The sequence below is a fragment of the Odocoileus virginianus genome, chromosome 11 (assembly GCF_023699985.2).
Source record: "Odocoileus virginianus isolate 20LAN1187 ecotype Illinois chromosome 11, Ovbor_1.2, whole genome shotgun sequence".
Classification (NCBI taxonomy): Eukaryota; Metazoa; Chordata; class Mammalia; order Artiodactyla; family Cervidae; genus Odocoileus; species Odocoileus virginianus.
In genome coordinates this window covers 49,948,000-49,966,439 of record NC_069684.1, presented here as the reverse complement: position 1 = coordinate 49,966,439, position 18,440 = coordinate 49,948,000, and the positions used below count along the sequence as shown (strand labels likewise).

The 18,440-nt window shown below is 38.7% G+C and overlaps 1 protein-coding gene and 1 non-coding gene across 2 annotated transcripts; one reads left to right on the top strand and one right to left on the bottom strand.

The window, feature by feature from the left end:
• Nucleotides 1-16: 16 nt before the first annotated feature.
• Nucleotides 17-10,863, top strand: SRP9 (signal recognition particle 9). Its single transcript, XM_020879494.2, has 3 exons — nt 17-200; nt 4,828-4,896; nt 9,320-10,863. Exons 1-3 carry the CDS (start codon nt 129-131, stop codon nt 9,437-9,439), a joined length of 261 nt encoding a protein of 86 aa, XP_020735153.1. The 5' UTR covers nt 17-128; the 3' UTR covers nt 9,440-10,863.
• Nucleotides 5,522-5,594, bottom strand: TRNAG-CCC (transfer RNA glycine (anticodon CCC)). Its single transcript has one exon. It is a non-coding gene; the product is annotated as a tRNA-Gly (tRNA).
• Nucleotides 10,864-18,440: the final 7,577 nt, after the last annotated feature.

Here is an 18,440-nt window from a genome sequence, read left to right as displayed (position 1 = left end):
ACCATCTTTGAGCCTCTGGGACCCTGTCTTGGTAGGCGGCTGTGGGAGTTAGGGAGGTAGGTGGGCTGTGCTGCGCCGCCTCCGGTCCACAGCCGTGCCTCTTTCTGTCCTTCTGCCTCGGTCCCACGATGCCGCAGTTCCAGACTTGGGAGGAGTTCAGTCGCGCAGCGGAGAAACTCTACCTCGCCGACCCAATGAAGGTAAATCGCAGGCGGAGCTAGTGTCTCTGTCCCAGCTCCGGGTCAGGATGTCTTCTCTGCCGTCCGCTCGGCCTCCGGAGCTTCTGCAGCATCTTAGGTGGTGCTGTATGTGAAGAGAGACGGATTCCACGCGAAGTCCGATTGTTCTTTTCCTCTCTTCTCTTAGTAAGGGCCCAGTGAAGCCTGAAACCAGCAAAATCAGGGTCAAGTCAGGGCTCTTAGAAGCCTTCCCCCGCCTACAATCCCTGAACTTCCATATCGTTGGTTTACGTGTCTCTAAGGGCAGGGCTCCTCCCCCTGCAGCTTCGGCTTCCTGTGGCGTTTCCATTCAGTCGCATCCGACTTTTTGCGACCCCATAGACTGCACCACTCCAAGCTTCCCTGTCCATCACCAACTCCCGGAGTTTACTCAAACTCATGTCGATCGAGTTGGTGATGCCATCTAACCATCTCATTCTCTGTCTCATTCTCTTCTCCCGCCTTCAATCTTACCCAGCATCGGGGTCTTTTCGAATGAGTCAGTTCTTCTCATCAGGTTGCCAAAGTATTGGAGTTTCAGCTTCAGCATCAGTCCTTCCAATGAATATTCAGGACTGATTTCCTTTAGGATGGACTGGTTGGATCTCCTTGCAGTCCAAGGGACTCGCAAAAGTCTCTTCCAACACCACAGTTCAAAAGCATCAAAGACCCCAATTTGGCAGCATCTACCTTCCGCAGATTACTGGTTCTTAATATTTTGGAGGTCAGTGCCCTTTGAGAGCAGGAGAATGCACTTAACACATAAATATTTGTAAACAGTTTTAGGGGGTCTGTGGATCTCTGTGGGCTTCACTGGAGTCTCAGATGGTAAAGAACCTGCCTGCAATGCAGGAGACCCGGGTTTGATCCCTGGGCCAGGTAGATCCCCTGGAGAAGGGAATGGCAACCCACTCCAGTATTCTTGCCTGGAGAATTCCATGGACAGAGGAGCCTGGCGGGACTGGTCTAGAGTCCATGGGGTCACAAAGAGTCAGACACAAAATGAGCGACTAACACACACACCTGCAATTCATTCATTGCCCCCACCTGCAATTCATTCATGGCCCCTCTTGACATCGACTTATCATAATTTTTGGGGGGCCATGAGTGAAATACAGGGATCCATGTGTGTGTGTGTTAGTAAGCAAAGAAGTTGCAAGGACAAGAATTTAGCATTTGGGTCTTCATTTTCCTTCCTCTTGGTTTTTATTGTCATCTAAATATTATTTGAAATACTTAAAAGTCCTGCTAGCTTTTTAAACCTAGATAAGTAACAAGAAGCCGAAAACCTTCTTAGCTCCATTCTTTGCAATAAAGTGATGTAATAGTAATAAATGATAAAATGAATTAGGTACTTGTGAAATTGAGTACTTTGTTTATGTCACAATTTCTGCCTCCTCCATTTGGTTGATTTTGTTCATAGGACGATTTGTTTCTTTAAGCAGTGTACCATGAGGACTATACAGGACTTTTGTAGAAGTACCCACAGTGTAAACTAAAAATATTTGGAAAGATAGTAAAGAATAAACAAATCCACAGTAAGAGTAGTAATCCTATAAGAATGTGGTCATAGTTATAGGGAAAATGAAAATAAAATGATTATTATTGAGCGTTGCTATGAACAAAGCATGTGTAGAATAGATGGGAGAGGGAGAACCTATGAGTTCTTTTCAGAAAATTCCAGTGGCCTAAAAACTTGTGCCTTCTCATGATAACCTTCCGTTGGTTTTTAACTGATTTTTTTGATAGGTCGGTGAGGGGATGAGTGGACAGAGAGCTTGGCTGACAGTTGTATTGAATACCTTCTATGTGACAGACATTATATATATATATATATATACTTATCTGTATAATTTATTTATCCAACTGAAGACAATCCCTTGAGGTAGTTGAATGAACAGTCTTAGATACATTAAATGATGTGCCTGGTGATCTCTAAGAGATTAGGCTAAAATTTGAACCCACATCTCTAAACACCGTGTTCATGCTGTTTCTACCAATCCATACTACTGAAACTAAAGAAGAAAAGAAATTTTGTCAGAACTCTTTGGGATCTGTTTTACAGAATTGTCTTCTCTCCCTCTTGATCATATATATCACCTTTTACTATTCTCTGTTGCATCCGCTCTAAGTGAAAATGATGATATTGCTAGACCATGTAATAACCTCTTAGTCTGTCTGCCTGCTTTTAAAATTCCTTCTTCACTCTCATATATACCACAGCAATCTCAGACACAAAAATTGAATGATCAGTTTCCTGTTTTAAAGCTGGTTCTTCACTGGTTGCTGGTAAAAGTCCCACCTTCCAGGCCCCAGTCTGACCCTCTCTCCAGTCTTGTTGGCTTTGTCTCCCACCATTTCCACCATCCTCAGCCCTCGCTAGCCTCAGAAAGCTACAGGATGCATCATATCTTCATTCAGACTGGCGCTTCAGCCTTTCTCCTAACTTCTTCCCTAAAAGTAAGGGGAAAAAAAAATGCCTTTCTGAAGCCATTTCCATAAATTCTTTTTACACTTTCCTTGTTTTCTCTTTTAGCATTTTACCTGTATATGTCTTTCTAGAACTTAATTCATGTTGTCTTATGTTTTGATTATTTAAGTTGGTTGAATTCAAAGTTACTAAGAAAGCAAGAACCTTGATTTCTTTTCCTTCTCAGTGGCATCTGACATGGTAACCTAGGCGCTTTCTAATTTACCAATAAAAAGGGGGTTGGGGCTTCCCAGGTGGTGCTAGTGGTAAAGAACTCACCTGCCAATATAGCAGACTTAGTGGGTTCCAGATCCCCTGGAGGAGGGCATGGCAGTCCACTCCAGTATCCTTGCCTGGAGAATCCCATGGACGTAGTAGCCTGGCAGGCTACAGTCCACGGGATCATAAAGTTTTTTAACTCATTTCTCCTAATGAAGCCACTGAGTATTCTTTTAAGCAGGAGTTAAAACTTTACATCGTTGTCATGCTTAGTACATTTTTAAGTTGGTTTCCTTTTGTTTCCAGAGGACTGAATTTTTTTACTATGTAAAACTGAACTTACTAGCTCAATAAGTAGAATCTTATTAGGTAGTCTAAAGATACTTACACCTACTTAAGTGCTTGGTAAGTTCCCTTTCCTCCCTCACCAAGACAAATCTCAGGATGATATGACCTTTTTAAGTTTGCAAACCCAGGGGAGTAGAAGGCATAATGAGAAAAGCTGTAGAAAAAGCTCTAATAGCCCTTTTTATTTAGTTTCCAGAATTATCTTGAGGGTCCTGTGCTACATTGGAGCCGTTTTAAATATATGTTCCTGTTTTGGCTGATAGAACTTAGCAATTTTTAAAACAACTAGCTAAAGTTAAACTAGAGTGATTTATTATATTTTTGGTCAATAAGAGACTTGTCTCTGCTGCACTATTTTGAATCCAGCATTTAAAGAAATATAATGTTCATGGAGGTTGTAAACTCTATTGGGAGCTGTCTTCTTTTATTGGAATATACTAATATCTAAGTCATTTTCTTGGCTTCCTGACTGTAGAACACCCAGTAGCAAAAAGTGCTGTGTGTTATGGCACTCAGTGGAGGAGTTATTCTAGACGTGGAAAGTTGTGTCTCATGTCGTGCCGTCATGAGAAAGATAGGATTTTGCTCAGTAATTAGTCTGAGTCCACCTCTTGAGAGCCATGGGAAAATGGAAAGTATGAACTGCAGCTGCAGTGCTCTTTCCTGGGAAATGGATTTGAACTTCACTACCCATTTCTGCTCCTTTCCCCCTCTTTTTTTTTTTTCCTATCAGTCCTCTGTGGCTAGATGTGTGGGTATTGTAGGGCAGAAGAAAACCTTCTCCTTTACTCTTTTAGGTTTCATAAGAGGGGCTCTGCAAATTAAACTGACAAAAGACAGGTTAATAGATAGAAAGAATTACACTTAGCATAGAAGTTCACAAAGTGGAGGATTTGGGGACCTATATACCATCTGAAGGGTGGGAAAGTATGGGAGAGAGGTTGGGCAGAGGAAAAGAGGTTTGGGGCTTCTAGGAGGGAGTAGTTCTGAGAAGGTGACTAGGGAATGTATGGGCAATATTAGAGTTGTTTGGTAAGGTTTTTAGGGAACAAACCTTCTCTTTTCCCAGGGAGAAGAAACACCTTTACAATTGGAAACTTACGTTATCTTTACAAAGCTTAATTTATGTCCTGCTTTTGATCAGAAAGGGCAGAGAACTAATTGCCTTCAGCTCAAAACTTTCCTTTAGCTGAAGTGGTATACTTTTGAGGTAGCATGCTGTGAATACCCTTCAGTACGTAGTCTTACTGGCAAGAAATGCCAAACCACCTTAAGAGTCTTACAGACATTCTCTGAATATGGGTGTGCCTTGGGAATTTTCAGTACATCTCTTCAAAGTGGCTGAAAATAAAATACCTGACTTTCTTTTAAGTCTTAAAAATATTGTAGCAGTAGGAATGAACAAAGTACTGTTTTCCCTCGTTTTAGTAATGATGAGTTTACAGTAAAGGTGCCTTTAGATATTTTAGCTATTAATTCTAAAAGGATCTATTTTAGCTCACTTGAAGACTAAATTATTTATGAGAAATGTCTTCTGACTTCACTGTTTCTAAATATGTATTTTTATTTCAGGCCCGTGTGGTTCTCAAATATAGGCATTCTGATGGGAGTTTGTGTATTAAAGTAACAGATGATTTAGTTGTAAGTATACATTTTTATTTGTTGCATACTTTCAGATTTGTTTGAGTTAATCATTTGTTTGAAATTATTTACATAGAATTTATGCAGGTCACCCATTAGAATGCTTATTTTGTGTTTCATTCCCAAGTCAAGAGCCTTGTTCTTGAAGCTACTTTTATAGGCACTTGGAAACATAATTCAACTCGCTTCGTTAATAGTTTGTCAAGTATAGTTTAATAACAGCTGAACAAGAAGAACATAGAGACCAAACATAGATACAGGGGGTGAAGGTTTCCTTGTAGATGCGTAAGTAAGTGGTATTTGAATACAAGTTGTAGGTTCTGTAGTTATATTTCTCTTGTTTCCTGTCTGCCCATTCTTCTCGCTTCCTCACACCCCATTTATTTCTTAACCCTCTGCCATGTGGTTTCTACATGAAGCTTTTCCCTGAAACTGCTCTCAGCGAGGGCTCAGCAGCAGCCCCTTCATTTTCACACCCAGCACTCTCAGCACTTCATACCTTGCTTGACCTCCTGGCTGCTTTTAATATTTTTAATATTTATTTGGCTGCACCAGGTCTTCGTTGAGACATGCAAGATCCTTAATTGCAGCATTCAGATTCTTAGTCGCAGCATGTGGGATCTAGTTCCATGCCCAGGGGTTGAACCTGGGCCCCCTGCATTGGGAGTGCAGAGTCTTAGCCACTGGACCACCATGGAAGTCCCCACTCCTTGCTGCTTTTGATACAGAAAACCACTTCTTGTAGAAATTATTTTGGCATCTTTGGCTCCATTTTCTCTTGTTTTTCTTTTTCTCTGTTTATTTCATTCTTTGCTAGTTATTTTGCTGACTTGCCCCCATCAATATTGGTTTCTCCAGGATTCTGTCCTTGATGTCTTCTTACCACTTCTGGATCAGTCCATTAAGTCCAGTACTGCCTGTATGTGTCTGTTTCCAGTTTTGTACCGTTAGCTCATATTTTTCTTTTGGCTTCCTGACTAGGTCTAAGTTGAGCATCCTTCCTCCTCTACTTCGTAAGGTTAGCCTGTCTAAAATGGAAGTCCTCATCCCTTATCAAACTGGTTCCTCCTGCTTCCTGTCTTTAATTACACTGTCATCTACCTGCTCAGAACCTGGGAGTCATCTTTGGTCCCTTCCTTTCCTTTATTCTCACGTTTACTATTCCTTCATTTGAAAAACTTGTATTTTGATTCTCTGATAAGTTCCATATGCTTTGCTGGGCATTTGTGAATTACTGATTGAATCTCTCATCTCATTTCCTGTCATGAACCCTTCATCCTCATTGCTAACCTCTTAAGGCCTCGTTGTCGCTTGCCTGGGCTAGTAGCTCTGTGTCCCTGCTTCCAGTTCATCCTTCAGTTGTCCCATACTACTGTCCCGCCAGAGTGATTTCTAAAAATGCAAATTGGATTCTTACTACCCTGCTTAACAATCTTTAGTGGCTTCTCATCACTCATAATGTAAACTCCACCCTCACATCCCCTCTAATCTCGGTCTTTTTTGTGTTACTTAAGGGCTCCTTTAATATGCCATGCAGTCTTAGGCCTCTGAGCTTTTGAACAAGTCTGTCTCCATCTTTGCAGTATTGAATCCCACCCCTGCCCCAGTGTGACAAGCCACCTGCTTATATTTCAAAACCCATCTCAGAAGGACTGCTTCATTTCTTATTTTTATTTCTGCCTCTTTTTGTGCTGTTTCACAATTTTTTTAAAATCACATTTGACTTTTAATAAGTTGTGGGCTTCAAAATAACAAGAATAGATGAGTTATAGTCATACCTGTATTTGTAGTGACTAGTCCTGACCCAAAGGGCACTTAGCAAACATTTCTTTTAATGGATTAACTCTTTTAAAAATCTCATGGTGACTTTAAAAATGACTTTTGGTCATATCTTTTACTTTGTTTGTATTCAGGATTCCATTATGAGGTTGTATGAAGTCAGATCTTTTTAAATTAATGTCATATCTTTGCAGAACCTACTAAGTTTGGTGAAATGTGAAAAAGGAGTAAATTGAGCTGTTGTGTGCTAAACCTAGATTGAGGAGATTTGAATCCTAGCTTAGCAATGTAACAGCATTTTAGTCTTGGGGAAGATCAGGCCAAAAGTTTGGCTTTGGGGGGCCTTAATTTTCTCATCTGTGAAGTGCCATATTAATAGTCTGCTTACAGCTCAGTTGGTAAAGAATCTGCCTGCAATGCAGGAGACCCGGGTTCGATTCCTGGGTTGGGAAGATCCCCTGGAGAAGGAAATGGCAACCCACTCCAGTATTCTTGCCTGGAGAATCCCATGGACAGAGGAGCCTGGCAGGTCCATGGGGTCGCAAAGAGTCAGACACAACTTAGCAACTAAACCACCACCACCACCTACCTAATTGGGTTGTTGTGCAAAATGAAATATGTGGAAGTACTTAGCACTAGTGCTTGCCACTTAGTAGGTTCAGTAAATGTATACTTGAATCCTGAGCATTCACATTGAGAAAAATGTTACTTGTGATTGTCACAGAGTGGATAGATATATCTACTGAAGAGAAATTGGTATGTTCTGCTTTAGAAATAGAGGAAAATGCAGAATTGAATTCAATACAAAAGACTTTAGCTCCAAATGATGACTTTGGCCTCTGGTAATGATTAAATATAGTTAAAGATCCATGGTAAGCAGTACTGGAAAGAACTTTAACATTAATGATTTCCATGATAAGATCTAAGTATGAAGGATACTTTTTGTTCCCTTTCTTAAAACTACTGAGAATTAGTCCTTATCTGGAAGGGACCAAAGATACAATCAAATCCATCATACTAAACAACAAATGTGTGGACCAACTCCAATGAAAGAATCTATTTTCTAATGATTTTTAAAGAAAACTTTGTATACTTCCCTCAGTAATTCATTTTAATAGCTCAGAAAACTCTTCTTAGATTTGATTATTATTGTCTTAGAGCTTTGACTTTTTTATAGTCCCATTTATGCATCTTTTGTTTCTAATTCCATGACTGATTTATAGTATTGTTTTCTATGAACCTCTTTCTGTGTCAAACTGTAGAGAGAAGGTATATGTTCTCCTATAGTACATAACACTAAAATTGAAACTCTGGAGATGATTATGGCCGCTTTATAAGATTGTTAGATTTGTACAATGTGTGAACTTTTCTAAGTAAGTGGTTTAAGGGCTGTATGAATTCAAATCAGTTGCGCATTGTCAGCCACAAACCGGCACCTGCCATCTACCTCTACAAGGATTAAGTCATGTACTGCTGCAGCTGCTGACCTCCAACACCCCTTGAAGGAGCCCAGGATGGAGAGCAGAAATGAGGCACACTCTGCTCCCGGAAACCTGGCAGGACAGGTCTTCAGATAATTATATATTTTCAGGAGCTGATTTTCTGAGCCCAATTCTTATATCTCCTCATATCTAGAAAAGCACTGAAATCTTTCATGGTGATGACTGTTTCTCATGACAAGCAGAAGCATCACAAGACCAGCAAAAACTTTCTAAGAAATAAACATGCTTGATTGCATGTACTCCCCCTTCACCAGAATTACATGTATACTGTCCTTCTCCTTTATGTCTCTGGAACAGTCTCTCAGAGCAGTTTGAGGTACTGTCTCCTGGGCTGCAGTCCTCGTATTGCCCCAGATAAAACTTTTAACTCACAACTCTGATGTTGTGTGGTGTTTTTAAGTTGACAGCATGATCAGGTTGAACTCCAAATCACATTAAGTTGATGAATATTACTGCAGGATCACAAAGTTCCTATTGCTTAAAACTCATATGAATACATAAGATGGGCTGAAGAAAGATGGATTTGTGTTACAAAATGAGACTGCCAGCTTAAGTTTGGTAATTTTGAAGATTCTAGATGAAGAATTGAATGTAAAGCAAGGAAGAGTTTGGATTGGTTTAAGTTATAAATAATACCAGAAATCAAGGTTTAATTTATCTGGCTTTGATGTAGGTAGCAACCAGCAGTAAGCAGGAATTCCTGATTTTTAAAAGATGATCATTAACCATACACTTCCCATTTCATAAACAGAGAAAGAGATCCTAAAATGTATATGCTTTTGCCACTATAACTGTAGAATCACTTATAACCAGATCCCAGGGAGAAAATACCTGATTGCAACCTTTAGTTTTTGTCATCAGACCATGACAGAATTTGATTACATTAGTCTACTGGTCATTTTTGAGATGCTTCAAATAGGGTTCATTTTGTTTTTTGTCCATAGCAGTGGCATTTTAAATATTATAAAATACTAAACTTAAGGAATGTAATTGTGGGAACCTGGAAACTTGAATGATCTCTGGAGGGAGTAAGGCAAAACAGTGGTAGGGAAAGACTCAGATTTTTACCCAAGAATATGTTTGCTACATCATTAGTAATCTAGTTTTACATAGTTAATGTGTGCTTTTAAAATTCCTGACAGTGTTTGGTGTATAGAACAGACCAAGCTCAAGATGTAAAGAAGATTGAGAAATTCCACAGTCAACTAATGCGACTTATGGTGGCCAAGGAATCCCGCAGTGTTGCCATGGAAACGGACTGAATGGTTTGAAATGAAGACTGTTATGTTCTTAGGAAGTAAATATCTTTTGAATTTGAAAGAGTATTGGGAGAGAAAATACTTTATGTAACTAAGTGGGCTATTCAGAAGCCAAGAGATCATTTTTTTGTACTTTTTTTTTTAATGTTTACTTTAGAGAGCCAGGAATGTAAATGCTTTCAGTTAGGAAGCCTTTATTTATTTTTTGGAGATTGAACAAAAAATGCATCTATCTTGGAAACTTTTTGTAGATTATTTGGTATTAAGCAAAATAAATAATTACTCGCTGTTAAGTTTGTATCAGTAACTTGAAAATGAGATTAAGAAAAGCCAGTTCTTCCTTAAATTTAGTTAATCTGTGTTTGAAAGAAAATTGAATATAATTGTTTTGCTAGATTGATGCATAAATTTTGTGCTGTTGATGACCAGCAAATATAAAATAAGGTAACTGGAATTAACTGTGCACAGCAATATAGCTGATTATATATAGTAGTATAGTCTCAATTATATCTAAAAATAATTTTGAAAACAGGTATGCTTTACCTTAAACTTTACAAATTTAAGCTATATTTTTAAATATAAGGGGTTCATATTATCGTTAACTTGTTGAGCAAAGACTTAACTTTGAATCTGATTTTCAGTGCTCTGAAACATCTGCAGTTACTTTAAATGCATGAACAGAATGATCACTAATGGATTGAAATCACCATATTACAGAAATATTTGCCACATATTTGCCATCTATCTTTTCTCAGAAGGGCTAAAGATTATTTGAACTGTTAAATTTTTGCATACCTCTATGATACCCCAGCCTGTTTCTCTCTTTACTTAACCATGGTATTAAGCATGACTGTCACAACTGTTTCCTTTAAACCAGAAATATGATATTATTTGACATTTATCTTATATTTGCAATTAATTTTACCAACCTAAATATAATGTTATATGTTGATACCTACATTAAAATATTTTTTGTTTGGAATTTGTTGTGCTGACCAGCATTTCAACATGCAAGGTTCCATTAACTGTATGAATTTTGGCATGTTTCAGAGAGGTCAGTAAATAAAATATTACATAAATGTGTATTATGTCTCTAAGTTTATAACTTCTTAAGAATAACGGATTTCTTGACTGGGATATTCTATGTTAGTTTGGACTAAAGTGAGCCTAATTATGCTGTATGTACGTTTTATTTGTTTCTTCGTACTTTTATTACTCAGCTTTCTCTGTTACAACAATTGTTTTTTTTCCCCCCACTGTTTCTCACAGTTGTATTACAAAAGAACCATGCTAGCTTTTTTAAGTCTCCTATTGATAGACATTTAGTTGTTTCCAGTCTTTTGCTGTTAGGATGCTGCACTGAATATACACATGAGCAGTATATGTACATTTGATTTCTAGAAATAAAATTGGTGAGTCAAAGGGCATATGTATTTCGAATTTTAATAGATACTGTCAAATTGCTTTACGCGGAGACTGTCCCATTTTGCATGCCCAGCAGAATGCAGGAGAATGCTGTTTCTTCACACCATTGCTGCACAAAAATACAGATTCCAGATTTTTGGCATTCCGATGCGTGAAGCACTGTTGTTGTTGTTCAGTCGCTAAGTTGTGTCCAGCTTTTGCCACCCCGTGGACTGTAGCCCACCAAGCTCCTCTATCCATGGTATCTCCCAGGCAAGAATGCTAGAGTGACTTGCCATTTCCGTCTCCAAGGCATTTTGTTTTCTTGAGTAAGAAAAGTAATGTCAGGGACTTCTCTGCTGGTCCAGTGGTCAATAGTCCATCTTGTACTGCAAGGAATGTGGATGCGATCCCTGGTCAGGGCCTAGGATCCCACATGCTGCAGGGCAGCTAAGCCTGTGAGCCACAGCTGGAGAGTCTGCACTGTGATGAGAGATCCTGCATGACTCAAAGAAAATCGAAGTTGCGTGCCACAACTAAGGCCCAGCACAGCCAAATATTTAAAAAAGAAAAGTAACATCAGATAATGTAGGGGTTTTTTGGGTTTTGACTGTTCCCCCCACCCCATTAATAGGATAACTGGAGGGTTTTTTGGCCTTTGTCTTTCTCATTTAAATCTTCTACTTTTTAACACTGCTCTAATGAAGATAAGGTGGAAGGGGAGGGACGTAGGTTTGAGTTCTTTGAATCCTTGTAACTTGTAGCAGTGACTAAGAGCAGAAGTTCCAAGGCAGACTGTGTTGCAATCTTGGCTCCACTACTTCTACTTCCTAGTTCAGTGGTTTTTGAGAGCCTCCATTTTTTTCTCTGGAGATTGGGCTGAAAGTATTCATAGGGCTTTGAGGATTAAGTGGCATAATCTACTTTAAAATCCTTGGCACATTGCCTGGAACATAGTAAAAGCTCAACAAATGGTAGCTGCTATTACTGTTATTGTTATGGTTGTTATTTTTCAGTGGAATCAGTATAAGTAGCCAGCTCTTAAGTTTTCTCATTTTATTGAATAGTTATTTATAAGTTAACATCTGCCTTTTCTACTAAGCTATGTCTACTATCAAATGCTGTTTTTTTGGCAGATGGGAAGTAAAACAAGATTGTCTCCATGGAGAATGTTTTTATGTGGTGGGGGAAACTGAAATCTTAAATCTAAGACATGTTCATTTGTACCTACACCAAATTATTAAGAGAACTAATTGATGGTGAAAATATTAAATCTCTCAAAGACCATATAATAATAAAACTGCAAATTATATATTCTAAAAGTCACAGTGCTGTATACTCTTGACTTTTTTCTTTTATCAGGAGGTAGTTCTGGATACTACAATCACACTTTTCATGGACTAATTTTTTTTTTTAATCATTCCACATGGCTTATGGGATCTTAGTTCCCTACCCAGGGATCAAACGCAGGGCCCTGGCAGTGCGATCTCAAGTCCTAACCACAGAATGCCAGAGGATTTCCCAGGGACTAATTTTTAGCAAACTGTTTTGTGATGTATTTAATCAAATGTTACTGACCCTAAGATAATCCAAATGCAGTTATCATAGTTATTAACATTCTAGGTACAATTAGCAGTTCAAATAATTTCATTTTGTTCTCTTCTTAGGGAGACCCACTCTCCTTGGAACACATAGCATTGTTGGAGCATTAAGCATTGTTGGCTACATGTGTTCTCTGTTACAACAAAGGGCTGGCTTTTCCCTTCTCCCTAGCCTGTCAACGTTTTGTCTTAAAAATGTAAAATCTGTTAGTCACAGCTCTAAGTGATTAGAGGCTGTGTTGGCAGCATTTTATAGTTGATATCTTCTGTTACCCTTAGAAAAATCTAACACTAGCAACAGTATGATGGTAATAGTCTTGAAAGTACAGCTGACCCTTGAACATCATGAGTTTGAACTGCATAGGTCCACTTATATGCCAGTTCTTTTCACAAATACGTAATACAGTATATACAATCTGCAGTTGGTTGAAATTAAGTTCTGGAGGGCTGGCTACAAAGTTAAAATAGGATTTTCTACTGCAGGGAGTGTCAGCACTCCTCACCCTTGCAATTCATTGTTCAAGGGTAACTATTCTAAAACTAATTTAAATTGAGTTAAATATGGGACCTCCTTGGTGGTCCAAGGTTAAGATTTCTCCTTCCAGTGCAGGGAGTACATGTTCAGTCCTGTTCTGGGGGCTAAGATCTCACATGCCCCCTGGCCAAAAAACCAAAATGTAAAACAGAAACAATATTGTAACAAATTCAATAAAGACTTTAAAAATGGTCCAAGTCAAAAACAAAAAAAGAGTGAAATGTGAAATGAATTGCCCAAGAACAATAAAGTTTCTGCCTACTAAGAATGAAAGAAAACCAAATCCCTAAGTAACATTTATTGCTCCCCTATTTTTCCTCTTTTAGTAAAAAATACCTTGTAATGGTGATATCATAGTACTTAGTATTATTTCTTTTTAAAATATTCAGGAGTGGGGTGGGGAGGGAGATGGAAGGGAGGTTCAGGAGGGAGGGGACATGTGTATCTATGGCTGATTTATGCTGATGTTTGACAAAAAAAAATTCTGTAAAGCAATTATCCTTCAATTAAAAAATAAATTTTTGAAAAATAAAAAAATAAATATTCCCCTAGTTGGGCTTCCCAGGTGGCACAAGTGGTAAAGAATCCACCTGCCGTGCAGGTGGTGCAAGAAGTGCAGGTTCGACCCCTGGGTCAGGAAGATCCCCTGGAGAGGAAGTAGCAACTCACTCGAGTATTCTTACCTGGAGAATTCCATGGATAGAGGAGGCTGGGTGGGCTCAGTCCACGAGGTCGCAAAGAGTCGGACATGACTGATCACACAGGCACACACATTCCTCTAGCTTTGCAGTTAAAGTTTATGATGGCATGAGAAGAAAGAAAAGTATTTCATTCTTTTTTCTTGCATTAAAAGTAGTAATCAGGCTGGTTCCAGAAAAAGATGGTATAAGCACACTCCACCTCGGCTCTTCCGCAGAATCCAGCTGTGGATATACACAGCAACTGTTTGAGGACTCTGAAAAGAAAGGAGGTTGGATTGGGCAGGAAGACCAGCATGTGAAGTACCACTGAACCAGTGATTGATTCTTACCAATTTTCCCCCTGAGGGTATCCCCCAACACATTGAATTCAATCCCCCAGTGCGTTGAATTCAATGCACTGGAAACTTAGAAGTGAGTACTGGGTTGCAGACCGAGAGTGCCAGAAACCTTTAGGTCTGGTCTAAGAAGTAGAAGGGTACTTTTATTTGGAGAGAGTGCAGAAATCCTTTTTCTTTTTTCCACCTTTTCTTTGTCCTCTTAGAGCACACCCTCAAGCAATCCCATGGTGGTGAGACTGAACTACCTGCAGTGAAGCCAGTAGGAGCCGAAACTCAGGGAGATAGCCCTTCCTTTCCAGTACAGCTTTGTATCCAAGAGGTGGGAACCAAACTTCATTTTTTTCTCTTTGTTCTCTATTTGCTTGGCTCTGGATACAAAAGATGATGGGGAAAGTACACATGGTAGCTAAAGCCTCAGTCTTTTGTCCAGAGAATGAATAGAAGGAACCAGAAAGTACCAGGGAGCTTATAGAGAAGAAGGAATTAAAAATAAATGACCCCATAAAACTGTTTATATAGTTCTCAGTCTACCCCCAGTGTGCACATGTGTATGGATCTGATTCTTTTAGCATGTTAAAAACTTAGAAATTGAGTATGAAGGAGGAAACAGACAATAGGCTCCATCTTGGGCCAGACTGTGGACTTTGAGCTGTATGCCCACTATCTATGGAAACGACACACCAACTGGAAAACCAGGCCTCCGGAAGGAAGAGCCCCAGGGCTCATACCTAGACTCTCCCTTGCCTAAAAGAGTGCCCTAATTATCTGTGTAACAGAATAGAATCATCCATTCTATTATGCGTATTGGGGTATGACCACAGGTCTATTGATAATTGTCCACTGTTAACTACCTAGGCTTAAGGCATATGAATCACAGGTTAACTTTGATTGTATCTTTCTTTTTCCTTTGTTCAGACTAGTTTCAGAGAATTTGGGGAGGTGAGTTTTGGCATGTACACTTAGGGTATATAAGGTTTTCACAAAAACTGGTTGGGGTCCTTGGCTAAGAGGAGACTCTGCCTTGGGCCCACTGGTGTAATAAAATGTACTCCACTATCTGCATTGTCCTGAGTGATTTTGTTCCCTGGAACATGTGGCTACAACAGACTACACCCAAATCCCGACTGGCAATCAGGAGGCATTCACAAGCAGTAGGTCGAAAATGCAGTACAAAAATTTTGAAAGCTGAACTGACATCCCAACCTGTCTTCTGCAGGCTATGATTCCAATGTCAATTCAGCTTTCAAAACCTTTTACCTTGTGTAGAACACCTGAAACTAAAAGAAACCAAAAAAACTTGCCTGCGACCTAACCAGGTTGACTGCCTGCTGAAACAGACAAGTTATGTATTCTCCATAGTATTTAACCAAGGCCCCTGAGTTGGTAACAATATTCAAAATGTCAAGGATACTATCCAAAATAGTAGGCCAGGAAATGGAAAAAGTATCATTTCTTAGAGAAAGACAATCAGCATATCCCAGTCAGAGATATTGCAGTTATCTGACAAAGACATTAAAACAGCTATTAGAAAAGTGCTGTAGCAAATAATCATGAACACTCTTGAAATTAATGAAAAAAAACTAATCAAATAGGTATTTTTAAAAGAATAAATGGAAATTTTACAACTGAAAAGCAACCAAAATTGAAAAACTACTCAACAGTCTTGAGCATAGTAAACTTGAAGATGAACTAAGAGAATTTGATCTGAAAAACAGAAAAAGATTGGGAAAATCAAAACCATGAGCAGAAATTTAGAGACTTGTAGGGCAATAATAAAATGTGTAATGTTTGTGCCATCAAGAATACCAGAAGGACAGGAGAAAGTGTGGTGCTAAAAAAAATAGTTGGAGAAATATTGGTTGGAAACTTCAAATTTGGTGAAAAACTTAAACCTATAGATTCAGGAAGACCAAAGTAATCCATCATAATGGAAATCTAGTCACAGTCACAATGAAACTGGACAATGATCTTAAAAGCAGCCAGCAAAAAGCATTACCTCAAGGGAAACTGATTTGAATTACTGGATTTCTCATCAGAAATCATGGAGGCCAGAGGGAAGTGGCACAACATTTCTAAATTGCAGAAAGGAAAGAACTGTTAACCCAGATTTCAATATCTACAGATAATAAACTTCAGGAACAAAAGTGATATAAAGTCATTCTTGGGTAAAGAAAAAGGAAGAGAATCCATTGCCATCAGACTTGTTTTAAAAAGAATCACTAAAGGAAGTCCTTCAGTTAAAAGGGAAATGACACCATAAAGAAAATTGGAACGTTCAGGAATGAAGAGAAAATGCAATGGCAATTATCTGGGTTAAATGAAGAGGCTATTATCTTGAGTTCTTAAAATATATTTGATAATAGAAATAAAATATGACATAAATGTTCTCATTGCGTGTAGATGTAGTACATAAGGCATCAATGGCATAGAGGAGAAAAAGATACCTATATGATAGTAAAGTTTCTATTAATACACTCCACTCAATGTAAAAAATAGTTATTGTCAGTAGACTGAAAAGGTAAGTATGTATATCATCCCTCAAGCAATCGCTAAAGGGTGCTGCAAAGAAATTTAATAAACAATAGATAAAATGAAAAACTAAACATTTAAATAAAGGAGGGCAAGAAAAGGGCATCAGGAACAAAATATGGGAAACATGAACCAAATAATAAAATGGTAGGCCTAAATGCAAACACATCAATTGTGTGTGTGCTCATGTGTGCATGTGCACACATGTGATCGGTCGTGTCTGACTCTTTGTGACCCCACGGACTGTAGCTCTCCAGCCTCCTCTGTCCATGGGATTTTCTAGGCAAGAAACTGGGATGAATTGCCATTTCCTCCTTCAGGGGATTAGGGATCTTCCTGACCCAGGAATCAGACCCACATCTCCATGTCTTCTGCATTGGTAGATGTATTCTTTACCAACTGCACCACCTGCTAAGCCCCTATCAATACTTATATGAAATGTAAGTAGTGTATGCACACAGAGATTGTCAGAATCAAAAAACTAGAACCAGCTGTATCCTCTCTGCAAGAAACTTCAAATATAGTGATACAAGTAGGTCACAAGTAAAAGGATGGAAAAAACAGGCCATGGCAACACTAGTCAAAAGAAAGCTGGCATGACTGTTAATTAGTAGACGTCAGAGCCAAGGGTATCTCCAAGGATAAGGATATCCAAGGATAAAGAGGGACCGAATGTATTGATAAAAGAGTCAATTCACCAAGAAGACATAATAATTCTAAATGTAATTACACATAAACAGTTATGCATGATGCAAAACCTGATAAAACTAAAAGAAGAAACTACAGTGATGTATCACCTCACATCAGTCAGAATGGCCATCACCAAAAAGTCTACATATAACACATGCTGGAGAGGGTGTGGAGAAAAGGGAACCCTCGTACACTGTTGATGGGAATGTAAATTGGTGCAGCCACCATGGAGAAAAGTATGGAGGTCCCTTAAAAAAGCAAAAATAGAACTACTGTGTGATTCTGCAATCACAGAGTGGGCATATACCCTAACCATAATTTGAAAAGACACATGCACCTCTGTGTTCATAACAGCACAGTTTACACTACCCACGACACAGAAGCAAACTAGATGTTCATTGACAGATGAATGGATGAAGATGACATGGGGTGAGGGGTAAATTAGGAATTTGAGAGTAATGTATACACATTACTGTATATAAAATGAATAATGACCTACTGTAAAAAAGAACTTTTTAAAAATCACAAGATATACACAGGAAGCTATAGAACATTACTGAGAGAAATAAGATGGTTAAAAAGTGAGTCATATTAGAAAATTTCACATATCTTATTCATGTGTCAGAAGAATCAATATTTTGATGATACTGATTTTCCCCAAGTTGATTTATAAATTCAGTTCAATCTTAATTAAAATCCTAGCAGCCTTTTTTTTTTTTTTTGTAGAAATTGGCAAGCTGATTCTAAAATTTATATGGAAAAGCAAAGACCTAGAATAGCTAAAACTATTCCACAAAAGAAGAATTAAAGTGAAGAGCTAAAACCTCCTCTTTTAAAAAAAATTATTTTAATTGGAGGCTAATTACTTTACAATATTGTAGTGGTTTTTGCCATATATTGACATGAATCAGCCACCGGTGTACGTGTGTCCCCCATCCTGAGCCTCCCTCCCACCTCCCTCCCCATTCCATCCCTCTGGGTTGTCCCAGTGCACTGCCTTTGAGTGCCCTGTTTCATGCATCGAACTTGGACTGGTGATCTGTTTCACATATGGTAATATACATGTTTCAATGCTATTCTCTCAAGTCATCCCACCCTTGCCTTCTCCCACAGAGTCCAAAGGCTGTTCTTTATATCCGTGTCTCTTTTGCTGTCTCGCATGTAGGGTCGTCGTTACCATATTTGTAAATTCCATATATATGCATT

Excerpts from the sequence above, each read along its gene's own strand:
- SRP9 (XM_020879494.2), top strand. The coding sequence starts at position 129 with ATGCCGCAGTTCCAGACTTGGGAGGAGTTCAGTCGCGCAGCGGAGAAA. Across the intron at positions 201-4,827 it reads ACCTCGCCGACCCAATGAAG|GCCCGTGTGGTTCTCAAATA; the intron begins GTAAATCGCAGG and ends TTTTTATTTCAG. Across the intron at positions 4,897-9,319 it reads AAGTAACAGATGATTTAGTT|TGTTTGGTGTATAGAACAGA; the intron begins GTAAGTATACAT and ends AATTCCTGACAG.